The 20,770-nt window shown below is 37.5% G+C and overlaps 1 protein-coding gene across 4 annotated transcripts in view; it reads left to right on the top strand.

Moving 5' to 3' along the window:
- CNTN3 (contactin 3) overlaps positions 1-20,770 on the top strand; it is a 353,916-nt gene that overhangs the window by 249,793 nt on the left and 83,353 nt on the right. For 3 of the 4 annotated variants that reach the window (XM_054483033.2, XM_063661832.1, XM_063661831.1), the window contains exons 9-11: positions 1,035-1,171; positions 2,143-2,272; positions 4,701-4,851. In XM_054483033.2, the coding sequence (XP_054339008.1) occupies positions 1,035-1,171; positions 2,143-2,272; positions 4,701-4,851 (418 nt within the window). The remainder of the gene's footprint in view (positions 1-1,034; positions 1,172-2,142; positions 2,273-4,700; positions 4,852-20,770) is intronic. The other variant, XM_063661833.1, reaches the window with a different exon arrangement.

A 20,770-nucleotide genomic window follows, 5' to 3' on the forward strand; every position in this document is an offset into this window, starting at 1 on the left:
CTTAGACCAATACATTTTCTGTAAAAGCTAAATAGCCATAGTTTCTTTTCAGTTTCATTTATAAAAAAGTAATTTTATGAGCTAGAAATGGAAAGACAAATCTTTCCATGGTTGCAATTAAATAGAAATAGATAAACTGTTTCTCCATATGGAGGATGCAAATGTGAATCCCACAGTACACATCACATGCATAATGCAATGTGAAACCAGTAAGACATCTCACCTCCCAGTTTTGGATTTAAAACACAAGCTGAGACTTGGCTGGATATACTGTATATAGTAAGTGACTTTCATTGTAAGTGGTACGATGCTTTCATCTGTAAAATGAATTTTCCAAATACCCTCTAAAGCATAAGTTGAAAATGATAAATCCACTTGATTGAACTTATTTGCATACATAATTTAAAGTTGCATCAGTTACTTCTTTTTCTGGCAAAAAATCACATGATTCAAGTTGAACCAACCTATCCATCTTTTCCTGCTTTGATCTTAATTCACTCAGAGGTTCTTAAGATGCTCACTGGTTTGTATTTAATTAAGTTATTTCTAACTTGTGGAAAATATTTTTTCCTCAGCTATAGAAGTTTCTGTCCTATGGATGTTAATTTTTAGTTCATAATTAAGAACAATATATGCTGTCATTCACTTATTAAGTTATCATCAGTTGTGATCTCATGATTCAAAAATACACTTGGAAAACAAAATCAGTTTTGTGTACCTGTATTACTGTCTACTAATAGATATCTAAATAATATAATACAGTGCTCAGAATTTTGAAAATAGAGAAAGCATAATTAATTTGCCTTACGAAATAACAGATTGCAACATCCATCCTCAAATGTAGAAATGTTTCATGCAGCCAATGAGTAGATACTTAGTGAACAAAATATAATTCTAGCCTCTGTTCTCACTTCAATCTGTTACTCATTATCATGTCCATTTCTATTAATCCAGATAAGATAATAAAATAATAAATACATTTTATTTGCTGGGTGGTTTAAATTTCTTTTCTTCTCCCTTTTCTTTCATTGAAGCAAAGCCCCATTGGGTTCAACTCATAAACGATGTGGAAATAGCCGTGGAGGACAGTCTTTACTGGGAATGCAGGGCGAGTGGCAAGCCCAAGCCCTCCTACCGATGGCTGAAAAATGGAGCAGCCCTAGTGCTAGAGGTAAGGTAACATGGACCTAAAATGGATTTAGAGGCCTGGTAAATCCACCCTTTCCTCACTTGGTGTTTAGCAAATGCTTTCTTTAGTCCCTAGTACCAAAATAAACTGTTGAGTTTGCACACTTTCTTTTACTTCTAAGGAGTGGTACAGGAGGAAAAATATCAAATCAAGTACCCAGTCTGCCAGTGAGGAGAGCTTTTCAGCATGGCATTTCACTGGGAAGAAGTCATGGTGTGAATTTAGTCTGTAAAATAATCTACTGTTTTTTTTGGTATTGAAATTAGAGAAGGCCTTACTTTAATCAAATTTAGGATATAATTTCCTTTTCCTGTTTGACAACTTGGTGTGGCCTCTGGAGAATGAATGTATCTATTACTTGGTTACCTTGTTATGTAAGTACTTATTTTCTCCATCACTCTCCTTCTCAAGCCATGTAATTTTTGCCCTTTTTTTGTATACTAAGTCAATTATGTTGTTTCAATTTCCATACCTAATCTTTCACACTACCTAGAAACTCTGGTAAATATATGTGTTTCCCAGAAACCTTTCTAATCCACAGATTTTATAATGTTTTTAACTTGCATGATTTGAAAAAACATAGTGAAAACATTTCCAACTGTTGGCATAAAAATCAACCTCATAAAACATTTTTTAAAGTCATGGTACATTTTTAAGAAACTTTAACTGTAGGGGAAAAAGTGAAATGGTTGCATATTTTACCTCTTGCTTTGTTATCTATTTTATGATATACTTTTGGACTGAAGGATGTTAATTCGTATTTCTAATGTGTAGCTATTATGTAAATTAGTCTTTCACATTTAAAATAAGGAAAAGGTTAAATTTCAGGCCATCCTGTCTAATACTCTCAGAAAAATGCAGGAAGTTTGTGTATGAGTGAAATGATAGTCAGTTCATTTTTATTCTAAAGTGGTATGTTTGTTTGTATGAAAGACATTTTTATTATCATCTAGGAGAGAATACAGATAGAAAATGGTGCCCTTACAATATCAAACCTAAGTGTGACTGATTCTGGCATGTTCCAATGCATAGCAGAAAACAAACATGGCCTTGTCTATTCCAGTGCTGAGCTCAAAGTTGTTGGTAAGACTGATTTTCTCTGTTCTTCTCTTAATTTTTTGTCTTAAATCCTTCATTGTTTCCAGAAGCAGTAATATTTACTTTTCACATTAGGTTCCTACATCTAATAGTATCTACAGTATTACAACACGATCATTCACTTTCTAATCAAGGCATACCTTTTAACAGTTTCTAAGGAAAAACAGCAATTATGGCCAGAATTGAGGACCAAGGGTTAAGTTAATCGACAGTAGGAATCAAATATTGTCATAAGATATCCTTATCCACCTCCAATATTACCAACTAAGCAAAGCCTTTTAGGAGAATAAGTGATTTTGGTATTCTCTGCTGCTGGTCCATAATAGCAAATACCAAAATTTGAATCAATCATATTTGATTCAAAAAGAGTTGCCTTTGCCATTAGTGGCTCTGTTAGAAGCATGACACATTGGATACATTGAGGCTTTCATTGCCCAAGGCTCCACTGCTTGAAATTATAGATGATCTTCTTCTTGTACTTTAGGTATAGGAGAAAAAGAAAATGTTCTATCATGTTTAAAGCAATTGTCCAGAAGAATATTTACATTGCAAATGATTGAAAATCCAAGCAAAACACCATGGCATAGTGTAGCATAGCACAAATGAATGGAAGGAAGGGAGGAAGGGAAGAGGAGCAGGAGGGCTTGCTCATCAGTTTATGTTATTAAAATGGAGAATTTGGATTTCAGCATAATTTGGTCCAGTGTTCAAATATCATCACCATTATCAGGTTCTATATGATGTTTCCCAACGAAATGAATTTATTACCACAGTCATTCCAGTGGAAGAAAGATGGCTGTCTTAATTTCTCAAAGGGAAGTCAAAGTGTTGCATGCCATTGGCCCCATATAGCCTGATTTGGGTTAATACTTGTTTCTGAACCAATCCATATGGTCAGCAAGTGATAAGGCCCTGCATGATTTAACTCTGTGTTTCTCAACCAGGGACAATTTTGCCCTGAGGGAAATTTAGAAATGTCTGGAGATATTTTTGGTTGGTGTGGGGAGGTAGAAGACCAGTGTGTGGTATTAGCATATTGTGGGTGAGGGACAGAGAGCCTGCTAAATATCCTACAGTGCACAAAATAGCTTCTCACAAAAAATAATTATCCAGCCCAAAATGTTATATGTCAAGAGTGATTGAAAAAACCCTGTTTTAATGGGCTGTCTCATCTCTAGTCCCTGGCAGTTAGAAATGCATCATCTGTACCAGGAGGACTGATGCCTGGAGGGATGATCAACTGAAAATCTGGCTGCTGTTATCCATGACAGAAAAGTAGCATATTATGACAAAAAGAGAGAGGAGTTTGCATATAAGTCTTAACTTGAAAAATTGTAATTATATTGCAATAAATTAAGCTGATGAGCCATAGTTTATCCATCTTTAAAATGGGTGGAGTCCTACTCAACGTACTGTGTGGGATTGTTGTGTATGAAGAAATATGAGGTGCGTAAACAAAAGATTGTACTCAAATATAAACAAGTTTTTGTTTTAACAAAAATCACTCTTTTATGATTTTTAATTTTTAAGGCCAACAACCTCTGGATACCATGTTTTCTTTACCACAATCACATGTATAATTACATAATATGATTCAGCCTAAGATTTCCACTAATCAAATAAATAAATTGTATTCACTTGGATTTGCCATAAGACACAACATTAGCTATTTGGAGAATACACTAGGTTTTTAACGTTTTTCACATTTGCAGTAAAAGGAAGAGTGATTTTTTTTTTATTAACATGCCCTTTCATTCAAATGATACAATATTATGTATCTTAAATGTTCAAGTGTTGTTTCAGGATTAACATCCCATGAATTATTAGCAAATGTAATATTTTCTACACATTATTATATTTCATGCAATATTATAGCATTTAAAATAATATGTGCGCAATATTATTTTTCCCCAGTTTGGAAGTTCGACCTAACAATTTGAACATTTTATTGTAGAACTTGATACATGCATATGTATGAGAATATTAATTCAGTGCTTAGCCTCTGTTCTCAAAGCTTTTGCTGAGCTTTGTTGAATGCTAGGCACTGTACCAAGTGCTATGTCCTAAAGGTTAGCAAGAGAGACAACCCTATTCCTGTCTTCGTGGAGCTAACATTTAAAAACATTCTATACCAAATGTTTTCCTTTCATTTAATAAACACATGATTGAGCTACTTTGAATCTTCACCATAAACTAAACATTTCTGTATAAAGTAATTGTCTCACAATTTAGACTTGCTAGAAAACATAATAACATGAATTATCCTGTGTGTGGCACACAATAAGCCAAGTAAATCAAGCACTGACACCCTGAATGTAAAGAAAACTTTTAAAACTGTAAAAGTGGACCTTTGAAATTGACAAGAAGTTCTGTAAATGATCCACTTCTCCTTCTCTCCTTTCTTGCTTTTCAGCTTCTGCTCCAGATTTTTCAAAGAATCCAATGAAGAAGTTGGTTCAGGTGCAGGTGGGCAGCCTGGTCAGCTTGGATTGTAAACCCAAAGCCTCCCCAAGGGCACACTCTTCCTGGAAGAAGGGGGATGTGAGCGTGCAGGAGCATGAAAGGTATTCTGATGTCAGAAAAGTGGTCATTTACTTTCCTCTCACTTTCCATACTGATGTCAACATAGGTTTTAAATATGAAATGAAACAAAATAGCATTTCAGTAGCATATGAGATCTTTAAGAACTAAAATAGTAGTATTTTTGTTCTTTAATACCTTTGTAAGAGTATTCAGTTTTTTGAAATCTAAACACAGAAAATATATCTAAGGTCTTCCCACATAGAATACTTTCTCTTAACAAGGATTTTCTTCCTGAATCTCTGGGAAGACTCAACCAGAATGATGAAGGAATGTTGGTCCCAAAAGCAGATCCACATCCCAGGACAAAGAAAAGAAGGATATATAATAACAGCACATTCTAAAGAAATACAAATATTGCTGTTATCCTGTACTCAAATAATTTAGCATGACTGGTATTTAGTTTAAGCAAAGGCATCCCTGATTTCCTGGTTGTAATTGTAACACTGAGATGAAGAAGCAGAATGGGCTTAGTAAAAAGCACAGACTCTGGAGCTAGACTACCTGGATTCAAATCTTCATTTTTGCCTTTACTTGCTCAGTGCTGTGACCTAATCTTTCTGTACCTCATTCCCTTATTTGTTAGTGGGATTGATAATAGTTCACACCTAATGTCAAGAATTGTTATGTGGATGAAGTACATAAATATTAATAAAGCACTTAGGTAAACACCTGCCAGAAAGTAAGCATAAGTATTGGCTATTACTGCTGCTTATCTATTATAAATTTACTATATGTTTATTATTTATGATTACAGTTTATTGAGTATTTATTGCCAGGGATTATGCTCAGAGCTTGTGATAAGCAGAATAATTGGCCCCAAAGCATCCCTCTCCTTATCCTAGAAACCTGTTACTATGTTATATGACAAAAGGTAATTAAATTTGAAGGTAGAATTAAGGATGGAACTAAAGTCGTAGCAGTTGACTTTAAAATAAGGAGATTATCCTGGAGTATCTGGGTGGGCCCAAAGTAATCACCTGAGCCCTTAAGAGAGGAAGAGGAAGGCAGAAGGATTGGTCAGAGAGCTGTGATAATCACAGAAGAGGCAGGAGAGACCTGAAGCCTGAGAAAGACCCTGATGAGTGTTGCTGGCTGTGAAGATGAGGGAAGGGGCCAGCAGTAAAAAAAACAGGGACCTCAGTTCCATGACCACAAGAGGCTGTGAATTCCACCAGCAACCTGAATAAGCACAAAATGATTCCAGATTCAGAAGGATCGCGGCCCTTCTGAATCTTGATTTTAGCACAGTGAGACCTATACTGGACTTCTGACCTCCAGAACTGTAAGAGAACAAATTGATGTTGTTTTAGGTCATCAGGTTTGTGGTCATTTATAACAGCAATAGGAAACTTAACACAGAACACTACATGAATTATCACCTTTAAATATTTCTGCAGCTAATGAGAAAACAGAAACTTAGTGGAATTAATTTGCCTGAAGTCACATAGCCAGGATTGGGAGCCATTCTGTTTGACTCTAGGATATAACCACTAAGCTTTATCAGTGCCACATTTTGTACAGGGAGCCCAGAATCTTTGAGGTGGTCTCAGCCATTGAAGTCATAGAGTCCAAATTATTACTTTGGAAATGAAAGGAATACAAACAAACAATAAAACCTTAGGCCAAGAAATGTGGATTTGCTTTTCTAAAATCACAGCATCAGATTGCACATGACCAGGTTGAACGGCTTTTAGATTATAGGCCTAAAGATATATTTAGACAAGTTGGTTACAACAGCACAATCTGCAGTTCCTCCAGTATTTAGCCGAAGATGCCTTCATTAAAAAGCAGACACAGCAGGATGACAAGATAAAATTGTGAATTGAGTGGTTCAACACAATCCAGCCAAATGCTAGGCTGCACAGAATAGATTTCTGGAACAGGAGGTTAATTAGTGATTTGCAGTTTAATTTTGTAAGCCAGTTTAAACAACTACAGGCTTGTGGCACAAACTAGTTAATTTTGGCTATGCTAGAAGTTAACGCTTCATATGGTACTGCTGACATTTTTGTGTTCAAAAAATTTTTAATTGATTAAATAGTACACATGAATTAAATAGACATTATTTCCCATGGATATCAATGCTTTGTACAATGCTAAATCAACTTGTCCTCATAGTAGCAAATATAGTAGGTAGAGGCTTTTAATCTTAATTTTTAAAGAGGATAAAAGGATTAAGAGATTTAGCTATTGATACACAAGGAGATATTTATATCCACTATCCACATTGTATAGTGACGGTGCTCGTAAAAGTGTATAAGTTCCAGGATCTAACCTGGAATTTCTGATTTAGCCACTTAATACTTTAACCTATACTTAATACAAGTATAGATTCGTGGCACAAACTATTTAATTTTGACTCTGCTGGAAGTTAACTCTTCCTTTAGAACTGCTGACATTTTTGTGTTCAAAGGTTTTTGAACGCAAAAATTTAGTGTCATTAGATCAGCTATGTAATACCTCTGAACCTCCATTTCCTCTTCCATAATATAGAGATAATATATCCTTCCTTACATAGTCACTGCAAAATCAGGATTTAGCCTGATATTTGTACATATACATATACTGATCTATAAGAATGAGATCATGTTATAAATAAAATTTTGAAAGTAAAAGTGGCTGAAAAAGAATTTTCTGGTTTGTTGGTTGGCTGTTCATTGGTTGCTTGGTCACTGTGAAGGCTGACAATCAAGGCTACCTGGACTCTCCATTCAGCAGGGATGCAGGCCCTGCTGTCTTGCTGTCCCACCACTCTCAACTCATGAACCAAAACCACTGTTTTGCGCCAGCCTCCCAGTGACATCCCAGGCAACAGCAAGGAGGAAGGTAGAAATAAGGATACACTTCCTTCCCTTTAAGAGTCTTCCCAGAAGTCCCATACAACACTCTTCCTTATGCCATGCTAATCAGAAATTCATTCCCTGGCCACATTTAACTGAAAGAGAAACTGGGAAATACAGATTTTTTTTTTTTTTCTGGACAGGAATGCACCCAATAAAAAAAATTGAGAGTGTGTTTTTAAGGAGAGAGAGGAAAATAATTGCTAACCCAGCAGTGTCTCGTGGTAATAAAAGTTAGTTCTCTGTCCCTTTCAAGCCTTCTGACACTCTGCTTTGTATGATATATTTCTAATATCTCCCCTACAGATCATAAGCTTTCAGATATGAAGATATCCTTAAAAAGAGGGAACATATTTAAGAGAGGTCCATGGTGTTCCAATCCTCCTTAGATCTGTGGTTTGAATTTTGTTTTTATCTTTTTGGACAGCAAAAAACACTGATGAGCCAGGGCCTCGATGCTTAGGGAGAAGCCTGCTAGAAGCAATTATCGAACAAGTTGCGGACTTGAACCCTCTCCAAGTCCATGGGAAATGAGAGTGGCCGCAGTCATCACTTGGCAACAAAAGCCCCGTATCCATCCCTCTTGACTTGGTCTGCAGGCTTCAGCCGAATCAGAAAAACACATTAAATGACAGATTTATTGTGGTTGTTAGATCATGGATTGTTACAACTTTAAAAATGCAGATTCAATCTTATTTGAAGGAGAAATGAATTCATTGGTGCATTAAAGAATAGAAGACAATTTTTTGATGGGATATTTATGCCAAAGTTTGAAGTGTATTTGATTTTTTAGTTTTTTTTAAGTGGTTAATTTGGACTTGTCAGTGAATAAGAAACTTATGATAAAGATGAAAGCTTTCTCTAGCCTAACATAGAGGCTACTGGCAGCAAATACATTTTGATTAAGCCAATATTCTATATATGTATCATTCAAGGTGTAAATCAGAAAATGATCAAAGGATTAAATACTTTTCTTAAGCACTGAATAAACTGAGGCTGGGTGCAGTGGCTCACGCCCGTAATCCCAGCACTTTGGGAGGCCAAGGCAGGTGGATCACCTGAGGTCAGGAGTTTGGGACCAGCCCATCCAACATGGAGAAACCCTGTCTCTACTAAAAATACAAAATTAGCTGGACGTGGTGCCGCATGCCTATAATCCCAGCTACTTGGGAGGCTGAAGCAGGAGAATCGCTTGAACTTGGGAGGCAGAGGTTGCGTTGAGCTGAGATCGCACCACTGCACTCCAGCCTGGGCAACAAGAGGGAAACTCCTTCTATTAAAAAAAAAAAAAAAGAATTGGATAAACTGATAAATGTGCCTTCTATGTAAATCATATAATAGATTTGAATAATCAACCAGGCACGGTGGCTCACGCCTGTAATCCCAGCACTTTGGGAGGCCGAGGCAGGTGGATCACGAGGTCAGGAGATGGAGACCATTCTGGCTAACACGGGGAAACCCTGTCTCTACTAAAAAATAGAAAAGTAATTAGCTGGGCATGGTGGCATGCGCCTGTAGTCGCAGCTACTCAGGAGGCTGAGGCAGGAGAATGGCGTGAACCCAGGAGGCAGAGCTTGCAGTGAGCCGAGATCACGCCACTGCACTCCAGCCTGGGCGACAGAGCGAGAATCTGTCTCAAAAAATAAATAAATAAATAAATAAATAATCATAATCCACCTGGTTTGTAAATTTTTATAGCAGCACCATAACAGCTTTGCAATTATGAATCAGCCGTGATGATGTGGATCTCAGTCAGTGAGGCACCTAAATTATAGAATCGCTTTGAAGAAATGAGAGTTTTTTCTTTTAAGTATGGAGAGCATTTCAAGCTAGAGTAATAAATGGATTACTGCCCAACAGAGGTCTTCAAAAAGCTGCTCTGAGTAGATAACAAAGGCTTATCCTGCAAAAAGTGATTCCTGGGCTCTCATAGTTAAGTTCACATTTGAAAATACCTTGAGTACCTACTATATGCTAGGCACTAGGTATTTGTTATTTATCAGATACATCTATGCCATTGTTTGTAGCTTTTCAGGGTATACAGACAGGTAACAGGACAGGTACAATAAAACTCAATTGGCAAAGTACAGGATGTTCAGGGAATCACCTAAGAAGGCTCTTACCTCCAAATTAGGGATCAGGACAAGCTCTGTGGAGAAGGTAATGTCTGCAGCAGGACTTGAAAGATGACTGGGGTTTTTGTTGGAGAAGAGTATTCCAGGAAGAAAGGATAGCATGTGCAAAGGTACAGAGGCCAATCATGGTTTGGGTACTGCCTCAGTTCATTTGGGCTAGTATAACAAAATACTAGGTTGGGTAATTTATAAATGATGGAAGTTTATTGTTCACAGTTCTGGAGGCTGGGAAGTCTAAGAACAAGGCACCAGTCTGGTGAGGGCTTACTCTCTGCTGCGTAGATGGGGCCTTGTTGCTGCATCCTCACATGGTAGAAGGGGCAAGGCAGCTCCATCCAACCTCTTTTGTAAGGGCACTGACCTTATACCCCTATGTCTTAATAACTTCCCAAAGACCCGCCTTCTTAATACCATCACAGTGAGCATGAGGTTTCACCATGGATTTTGGAGGGACATATTCAGAGCATAGCAGGTACTTGAGTAACTGATTGTTCAGTGGACCTCCATTTTAAGGTGCCGTGGGGGGGGGGGGGGGCGTGTGCAGAGAGAATTGGGCAGTAGAAGTAAGCAGGGGTCTTATTGTCAATGACAGTGTACGCCAAATTAAGGAATTTGGGCTTTATTCCACAAGCACTGGGAGGCAACATAACAAAATAAAAGTAGAAGACATACAGGATTAAACTTCTGTTTAAAAAAGAGGACCAGCAGGGTACGGTGGCTCACGCTTCTAATCCCTGTGCTTTGGGAGGCCGAGGCATGTCGGTCATTTGAGGCCAGGAGTTTGAAACCGGCCTGGCCAACATGGTGAAACCCCATCTCTACTAAAAATACAAAAATTAGCTGGGCATGGTGGCACACTTCTGTAATCACAGCTACTGGAGAGACTGAGGCATGAGAATTGCTTGAACCCAGGAGTTGGAGGTTGCAGTGAACTGAGACCTTGCCACTGCACTCCAGCCTGGGCAACAGAGTGAGAACCTGTCAAAAAAAAAAAACAAAAAAAAAAACCACTGGTACCAGCAGATGGGTTGAAGTGGTACCAGGACTGAAGGCAAGATCCCTTATTAGCAGCAATCCACCAAGCTGAGCAAAACAGTATTACAGCCTGAACTAAAGAAATGACAATGGAAATGAAGGGAAGCCTTGAGGAGTTTGAGAAAATGTTACATCAACAAGACCTGTTGATTAGAGGCATGATTTGAAGAGAAGACAGGAGTCAAGGATAAATCCTAGATTTCCAGGTTAGGATTCAGGGAGCATGGCAGACCCATTCAATGTGACAGGGAACCTTATGGAAATGGCAGAAATGAGGGCAAATAGGATATGTTCAGTTTGGGATTGGTTGAGTTTGAAGTACCTACTGAAAAACCAACTGGATATATCCATGCATACAAAGGTTGACTGAATCTGGAACTTAGGAGAAAGACTCAGGCTATAGAGTAGAGATTTATGTGTCATGAGCTTGGAGATGGTAGCTGAGCCATTGTAGTGGATACAACTTTCTAGGAAGGGTAGATGTCTTTAAATGGTAGAGGCTGTACAGCTTGCCTCTGAAACTCTTGTACATACAAGTTATGAGTAGAGAGAACTGTGTTACAGTCTCGTTTAGTGATTTAGTGATTGATTTATTAAATAAATGCCAAGTCATCTGGTGCTCAACTATTCTAAACTTCATAATTACTGGCATTCAGTATTGAGTAGAGGTTTTTCTTTTTCTTACTTTGGCCTTTTTTGTTTGTTTGTTTTATATTGGTATTATACAATCCAATGTTGGGTAAAGTTATTGTGCTTTGTTTCTCCCTGCAGCAAGAAACATTTTGGAATAAACAAAAATGTACTGCCTTTTTCAGTATTCAATAGTATTTCACCAGGTGTCAATGTTTTTTGTGCTATTTCATTCATTCATTCACTTAAATCCACCTATTTCCAAAAGAGACAAATCAAAACTGTATGTTTTGTCTCTTTTAAGGAAACTAACATTGAAAAAGACCCTTGAGAATGTGAACAGGCATGGTTTGTGAGAAAGAGCCAGTTGGCATATTTTAAAGATTATTTAACTTATCTCTATCACTTAATGGTACTTAAAACATAGTAGCTAATTATTTTTTTAAATGGGGTCCTTCATTTGAATGCTATTGCTTATAATAGTAAATATTGCAATAACCTCAGTCAGAAAAAAGTAAAAGAATGGCTCATTGCTTCTAATTAACACATTAAAATTATTTCAAATGTTTTATGCAACATTTAATACTATTAAAAATTAAATTCCTTTTAAAGAAAGAGTGAATTTTTTTCCAAATATGAATAACTATAATCCAGGCAATGTTTTTAAAAGATATTACCCAATCTTAATGTATTTCCTGCACATACATAAAAGCTGGCATTAAAATGCAGTAAGCATTATATGCTGCATTATTCGATTTATATGACATTTTTGAAAAAGGAGCAGTTTTAGGGAAAAAAAATAGTGATCACTGCTTGCCAGAGGCTGGGAGTGGGTGTAGGGGTTGACTCTCAGGGACACAGAAGGATTTTTGGGGTGAGGGACCTGCTGTAGCCCATGACTGTGAGAGATGACATGACTGCATTCATCTGTTAAAATGCACAGAACTGTGCATCATAAAAAGGTGTATTATACTGTATTTAAATTATGCCTTAATTTTAAAAGTTACATGCAATTTTGCATTCATCTCCACCCTGATCAAGTAGTTCCATAAAGGAGTTTAAAAGCTCAAGAAATGCTCCTAACTGGCCACCTTTGCCATTTGTGAAACACTGAGTAATATGATGATGGTACTTACAAGCAGAATCTAAACTTTTGCAGATAACCAGGATGATTCTGTCAGAGCCAAGACCACTTAGCATTTCTGTCATTGCCCCTCCTAGTGGCCACAGCCTCGCTTTGATAAAGATGTATCTAGAAACTCTGTCACTATCCAACAAATCTGTTTTAGGTGGCACTTCCCCTTGGCTCAAGCTTTTAAATGAAGAACAGGGATTCCTTTGCCAAAGGAATGTGTCTGTCTCCGTCTCTTCCCCCTCCCCTTACACTTCCTGGCTCCTCTCTTCACAGTGGAGTCCACTTTTCTTCATACTGTTCAAAATGCTGCTCCCATCTCTCTCAGCCTTCCACTGCCCCCTTCATCCAAAGCCTGACTTTATTTTAATCTTCTCCTTCATCCATGGTCTACCCATCAAAACAGTTGTTCCCTCGCAACTGTCAGGTAGGTGTGTAAGCTCAGTGAGTTTCAGTGAATCTACCCTCAAATACATAGCTGAGATATCAATGAGTCTTTTGCTCCTGTGTCTTACTTTAATCTCTAACTGTTGAAGCTTGAAGCACAGGGAGAATTTTATTTCATATGTGGATGCCATCACTTTTAAAAAACAGATAGCTTGACGTCCCTGCCTCCTGCCTGGAAGGAAGGTACTCCATGTTGTTTACTAATTTATCATATTGTTATTTTTCACTGGGTATTATGTCCAGCTCTGGGAATACACAGATGAATAAGAGACATCAAGGAGCCGTCAAAAAGCCCACAGTCTGTTTAGAATGTGGATAACTAAACCATCAATTACAGTGGAATAGACTATGTGATTAAGGTGACCATGGAAGTTATTCTACAAACTGGGACATTTTAGAAGGGAAAGGGGGCACTGTTAGTAATTACCTCCAAGACAACACATGTAAACTAGGACTGGCTGAGCATACTGGACATTGCCATCCTGCCTCTAGTGAAGGTGTTTATAGAGACTGTTGCCACATGGTCTTTTAAACCAGTAAGCAGCGGAGAGAAGAGATGCTGTCTCAGCCCTGGGAAGCAGGAGAGCAGCTCCACAAGGGCAGAAATCTCAAAGGAAGGGATGTAAAACGCAGCAAAGCAAAAGAGTAGGGAACATGCTGTCCAAACAGAAAGGATTGCACAGGTAAGAAGCAAAACTGGATATTTATTCTTTTATTCCAGTTGTGTCAGTAGCAAAGTTCACATATGATCATGAAAATAAGAAAGCCTGGCTTGAGTTCTTCCACAGATAGAAAACCATTTGTCTTCTTCAAAGGAGGTAACATTGGAGGCAGATTATCTTCTCTTAAAGGGATGATTGAGATGCCTGGGTAAATAAGCAAGAGTTCTAGAGAGTAGAGAACAGCTTCCTTCCTGACCTGGCTTCCCCAACCTATACCTCTATTTCTCTTATGGTTTCAGCTGGAAAAAGAAAGGGAATGAGGTCCTTTGCCAATAACTCCCATACTCTATGAGAAGATTAAGCTGATTTCAGAGTGAAGATAATCAGGAGAAGAGTCAATGAAATCCCAGAGTTTGGGTTTGGGATGGGGCTCATGGTGTGATAATCACCTCCTCTCTCCAGCACTCTACCCTCCACCACCAGCACATACTTACAGATCTTCCCCTATTAGCCACCAGACAGCTTCAGTTTCTGTGTGGGTATTTGTGTCATTATTTACATGAATTATTAATGCCTAATTGGCATGCAGTATAGGAATTGCTATGCACATTATTCACTGTGTCAGATGAAGTTAAACATACGTTTTACTTGCTTCTTTAATTTTAGCATATGGAAAGGGCAAAGCATGGAAATCAGAAAGATGTGGGTCAGATCTTGGCTGTGTCACTTGCCACCTATGGGGTGTTAGACAAGTTACATAATTCCTGAGCCTTGGCTTCCTTACTGGAAAATGAGGCCAGGAATCCTTAAACAGAGTTAGTCAGCCTCGTGGGTGGCATTTGTGTGGCATACGCTCTTAGTGAGGGATGAGTTAAAGAAATTGGTTTCCCTGATAGGCAGAGAAACCCAGGGTTTCCTGTGGACAAATTATTTCCAACTTTGTTGCTGCTCCGTTTCTCTCACATTCTGCGGGACCCCCCTCCTTTTTAAATCTCAGTGGATTGCAAAGATCGAAATAATGTGTGTAAAATATCTACTATAATGACTTCTCTGTAGATGCTCAGAAAAAGGTTTCTGATGCTGTTAATATGACTTTCATGTATTTAATTATCTACTTATGTCTTTACTTACTTAATTGTAGGTTCAGAGGGCAAATGTGCAGGTTTGTTACAAAGGCATATTGTATAGTGCTGGGGTTTCGGCCTCTATTGAACCCATCACCCAAATATAGTGAACATGGTACCCTGTGAAAACATGGTTTTTCAATCCTGGTCTCCCTGCTTTCTTCCCCACTTTTGGAGTTCCCAAGGTCTGTTGTTTCCATATTTATGTCCATGTGTACCCATTGTTTAGCTCCCACTTTATAAGGGAGAATGTGCAGTTTTTGATTTTGTGTTTCTACGTTAATTTAATTACAATAATGACCTCCATCTGCATCCTTGTGGCTGCAAATAACATGATTTCATTCTGTTTTATGTCTGTATAGTATTCCATGCTGTATATGTACCATAATTTCTTTATCCAGTACACTGTTCATGGGCAACTAGGTTGATACCATGACTTTACTCTTGGGAATAGTGCTGTGATAAACATAGGAGTACAGGTACTTTTTCATTAGAATGATTTATTTTCCATTGGGTTGATACCCAGTAGTGGGATTGCTGAGTTGGCTGGTAGTTATGTTCTTAGTTCTTTGAAAAATCTCCGTGCTGTTCTCCATAAGGATTGAACTAATTTACATTCCCACTAACTGTATATGTGTTCCCTTTTCTGTGTACCCTCACCAACATCTGTTATGTCTTGACTTTCTAATATAGCCATTCTGACTGGTGTGAGATGGTATCTCATTGTGGTTTTAATTTGAATTTCTCTGATAATTAGTGATGTTGAGCATTTTTTCGTGTTTGTTGGCTGCTAGTATGTCTTCTTTATTATTACTTAACTGTTTCCATCATGTTGCTCAGATGCCTTAAGAGTAATAAGTCTGGGCTGAAAAGAAAGGTAAGTACAGACCTTTCTTTTTTAGAACAATCAACTGAATTGCACATTATTTAAACCTTCTTAAGTAAATTCTACCCAAATATTATTTTAAACAGATTGCTGACACATGGTCTCTAAAATTATATCAACTAAATTTTGCAGATAACCATGCAGTTCTTAGATCCATATTTAAAATTTGGTTTTTATGGATTATAGAAGTTAAGGCCACCTTAAAATATATTTTCTCAGTATTGTGATTTTCCTTGGGGAATGCAGGTTAATGAATCTGAATGTGCTGGGGATTTGAATCTACTTCAGGCCAGTTCATTGTTAGAACTGGATAAATAATTCATATTTTTGCCCAATATAAATGTTTTATTTACAGGGAGTAACTACCCATACCATATTATTTTGGTCATAGAGCATTTCTCACCCAGGCCCAAAAATCCCACATGCATTTAACCATAGACCAATCCCTGTTCTGTTTCTCTGATCTCACTTGAAATTCAAAGAAAAAAATATTAACGCAATTATAGAAATGCCCAATATCATTACATGCTACTTTTGCATTTTTTTCTTCTAATATTTTTAAGATGGGGGGAAAAGGAGCTTTCTCTAGAAGTAAGAATATTGACTGTTTTAACAAAATCAAGATGCAGTACAAGAGTTCATATATCATCACCTTTTGAATAATTTTGAAAAGAAAGGAGAAGAGAAAGAAGCAGAATTCTCCTTGCATTCTGTATTTGTAGTCTTGCGGTTTTCTCTGGCTGGAATGTCTTTTCTTCTCAACCTAGAAAACCCTTACATATCAGTCAAGGTCCAGCTTTATTGTTACTTGCTATGGGAAGCCTTCCTGGAGCTGAATAGGCAAGATTAATTGCTCTTTCTTATGTTTTACAACTTTGGTTTCTTTATATATTCAGTAGTATCACTTAACACAGTGTATTATGTCTGTTTGTGTAGAAGACCATCTCACCTGTATTCTTGCAAAGCCTTCACCTTATCCCTCTTTGTACCCTAAGCCTCTGCTCTGTACATGTTTGTTCATTTCAACATTCATTTATTCTTCAAATATTTATTTAGCATCTACTGTTCCCATTAACTTTTGCTGCATAACAAATCACTCTAAAACTTTTTTTTTTTTTTAAGAGACAGGGTCTCGCTGTGTCACCCAGACTGGAGTACAATGACATGATCATAACTCATTGCAATCTCCAATTCCTAGGCTCACATGTGTCTCCTACCTCAGCCTCCAGAGTGGCTGGGACTACAGGCATATGGTAACACACCTTGCTAATTTTTATATTTTTTTTATAGAGATGGAGTCTCAGTGTGTTGCCCAGGCTGGTCTCAAACTCCTGGCCTCAAGCAGTCCTCCTACTTCTGCCTCCTAAAGTTATAGGATTACAGGCATAAGCCACCATGTGCCCTGCTAAAACAATGTAATGGTGTAAAGCAACAATCATTTTATAATCTCTCAAGGTTTCCATGGGTCAGACATTCCAGCAGAGATTGATTGACAAGGCAGTATTTGCTTGGTGTGTCTCCTGTGGCTGCAGTGGGATGGGGGCTGGAGACAGCAGCTGGAAGATAGGTGTACATTACACTCTCTCCTCTCATGAAGCCCAAGGCCTCTCTGCTTGTGGTCTCTCCACATGGGCGAGTGTAGGCTTCCTATGCTATCATGCCTCAGAGAAAATCATAATGCCTACCTAGGGCAGCTAAAGGCATTAAGAATGAATGTTCAAGCTAGCAAGGTGGAAGCTGAATTGCCTAGGCTCTGAAGACACCATCACTCTCCCTGCATTCTACTGGTGACCAGTGAGTCACAAGCTATCCAAATTCAAAGGGAGAGAAGTTAGACTTTACTTTTTTCCCCTCAGTTTTATTAAGGTATACTTGACAAGTAAAAATTACATATATTTAAGGAGCAGAAGGTAATATTTTGATATATGTATACATTGTGAAGTCAGTACCACAATCAAGCTAATTATCGTATCATCTATCACCACACATAGTTACCATTTGGTGTGTGTGTTGAGAACACTTAAGATCAGCTCTCTTAGCAATTTCAAGTACATAATACAGTGCAATTTACTATAATTCCCATGCTGTATACTAGAGCTCCAGAGCTTACTCAGTCTGCATAACAGAACCTTTGTCCTTTGACCAGCATTTCTCTATCTCCCCCATCCTCCAGCTCTAGGCAATCACCATTCTACTTTTTTTTTTCCAACTGTAAAACATTCCACACATAAGTGAGATCAAACCTATGTCTGGTTTACTTCATTTCACATAATGTCCTCTAGGTTCATCCATGTTGTGATGAATAGCAGGATTTCCTTCTTTTTTAAGGCTGAATAATATTCTGTTTACATATGTACCACATTTTCTTTAGTCATCCATCAATGAACCTTTTAATAGGAGAGTGGTAAGGATTTAGTGGGGCAAGAGGGTTGAGAAATACTTTGTTCACCTTTTGGAAATGCAATCTGGAACACCTACCACGTGCCCTGCCATGTGTAAGGCTCTGAGGATACCGCAGTGAATAAGACAGACATGGTCTCTTCATGGAACTTGCATAAGGAACAGAAAGAACATAAATAAGTGGAAAAGATAAATTTTTTTTTAGCCATAAAGAAAAAGAAAGTATCATTATATGGTACATTTCAAGAAAGACCTTGTGGGGTGGGCTCAGTGGCTCACACCTATAATCCTAGCACTTTGGGAGGCCAAGGCAGGAGGATCACTTGAGGCCAGGAGTTCAAGACCAGCTTAGGCAACAGAGTGAGACTCATTTTGCAAAAAGTGTAAAAAATTACCCAGCCATGGTGGTGCACACTGGTAGTTTCAGCTATTTGGGAGGCTGAGGCAGAAGGATGGCTTGAACCCATGAATTGGAGGTTGCAGTGAGCTGTGATCATGCTGCTGCACTCCAACCTGGATGACAGAGCGAGATGGAGACTTGGTTTAGGGTCACAGTGGTGGCAGCTGAGAAAAAGAGACTGTGTATTCTTGAGGTAGAGCTGGATGAATTTGTACTTATGACTTAATATTTCCTACCTAATGATCACATTTTATGTTTGTTGTGCATGAATTATACAGCTCCCAACTTGGCCTTTAGACTGTGTCCTGTGTGGGAATAATTCTTACTCATACTTATATTTTCCAAAACACTTACTGCATTTTAAGTACTCAACAAATATTTGTTGAAGTGCATTTCACTCTTTCTTGGATAGCTTCCCATGTCTTAAAAGTACTTATCATTTCCAATTTAATTTATTGCAACTATTTCTTAGAAATGTAAAAAATTGATTTTTTTATAGATTTCTACTTGAGGCTTTCTATTAAAAAATATGGAGTGTGCTATATTTTAGTATGTTCTTCCCCCTCCCTGAAGCCCTTCATGGAAACAGGTGAGTGGATGGATGGATGGATGGATGGATGGATGGATGGATAGATGTCAAATGAGATGTTGAGTGAAGCGCCGTTTCCATTGCACTTCTGTGAAAGAGAACACTTCTGTGAAAATGCAGATTGTTAATGATGATTTCTGCCTCCTGTATTTTGATCCCTGGAGAGGACTTACTCATAATTTATGATCTGTTATACAAAGTCTATAGAATTGTTACACTGAGGTAAATTTCTCACTGCCTCACTCAAAACAATTCATTTTGTACTTTGACCCATTTTCCACTTTGTGATCTTATTTGTGTATTTTACAATTCTGTCTTAATGCAGATTTCATTGCTCGAGTAGTATTTATGGGAAGATGAGAGTATCTGACCCTTTTTGAGTCTGAAATTCTAAAAAAAATATATGATTGAGGTGGAATATATAAAAATCTATCCTGTTTTGAAAAAGAGATTATTTTCTAACCTTTTACATTCAAATACTAAAAAAGAGACACCTTTAACTTTAGCTTAAAGATTATTTTAAACACTTATTTTTCCTAGTATTTATGAATTTACTTGAGAAAATAATATTTCAAAGTTTAATAAAATCTTGTGTTTTTGGTTTAGATAATTTTATAAACTTATACTTTATTGTATTTATTATTTCTTTGTTACTCTAGCCTACTTTTAATAACTTTCTATCTTCTAGTCTATTTCATTTACTTATGTCATATTTCACAAAGAATTTGAGACAGTTTATCAAATAATACACAAAGTGAACACTGAGGAGAAAAAGTATGCCAGTGTTCCAGTTGCCTAGAATGTAAGTTTCTTTAGAACAGCATAAATCCTCACCAGGGAATCTTTATTGCTTATGACAGAGCAAGGTCCAAGTTAATAAATATTTGTGGAATGAGTGTATGAAGTTAGTTTACAAAATATATACCAACTTAGTTGAGATCCACAATTTTGGCTGAGAGCTTTGTGGTAACAAATGAACAGAGAAAAATACTGTGAATTAACAATCCACAGCATCTGTAAGATGAAATAAAACCATTTGATAAGGAGATACACAACTCCTCCTGGCCAAGAAATGTTATGTGTGTGTCCAAATCCAGTGGATGCCCACAGAGATAACAGTGAGTAATGTAGTACTTATACTCCTCATACTTAAAGTAAAATACAATCAATTTTAAAGGTTAATTCTTTTACCGCTCACAACTTAAGGGTAACTTTGAATATTAACACTCAAGACTCTTGAGGAATACATAGGCCACATTTCTTTTAGCTAACTTTCCATGAATATTATTTCTCACCATTTCTCATTATTTCTCACATATGTTTTTAGAAGCCTTGGAGTAGATGTTATTTCAAGGTTACGCTCAGAATCAAGAACCTGAGATACAGAGAAGGTGCTGCAGTGCAAACGAAGAGTCAGATGCTTAAATGAGTCCATTGAACTAGCACTAAAGTTTTATTACCTTACGAAAGGTGTGTTGGCCCACTAGAACCTGCGCTTGACCAGTTGGTGATAAACTCTCTGCTTGGAGGAGGGACAAGAATGTTCAGGTTGTCAGGACTGAGATGTTACTGGGAAAGCAAATTGAAGCCCTCTATATTGTATGAACAAATGTGTGACTC

This window comes from Pongo pygmaeus, chromosome 2 (genome assembly GCF_028885625.2).
Source record: "Pongo pygmaeus isolate AG05252 chromosome 2, NHGRI_mPonPyg2-v2.0_pri, whole genome shotgun sequence".
Classification (NCBI taxonomy): Eukaryota; Metazoa; Chordata; class Mammalia; order Primates; family Hominidae; genus Pongo; species Pongo pygmaeus.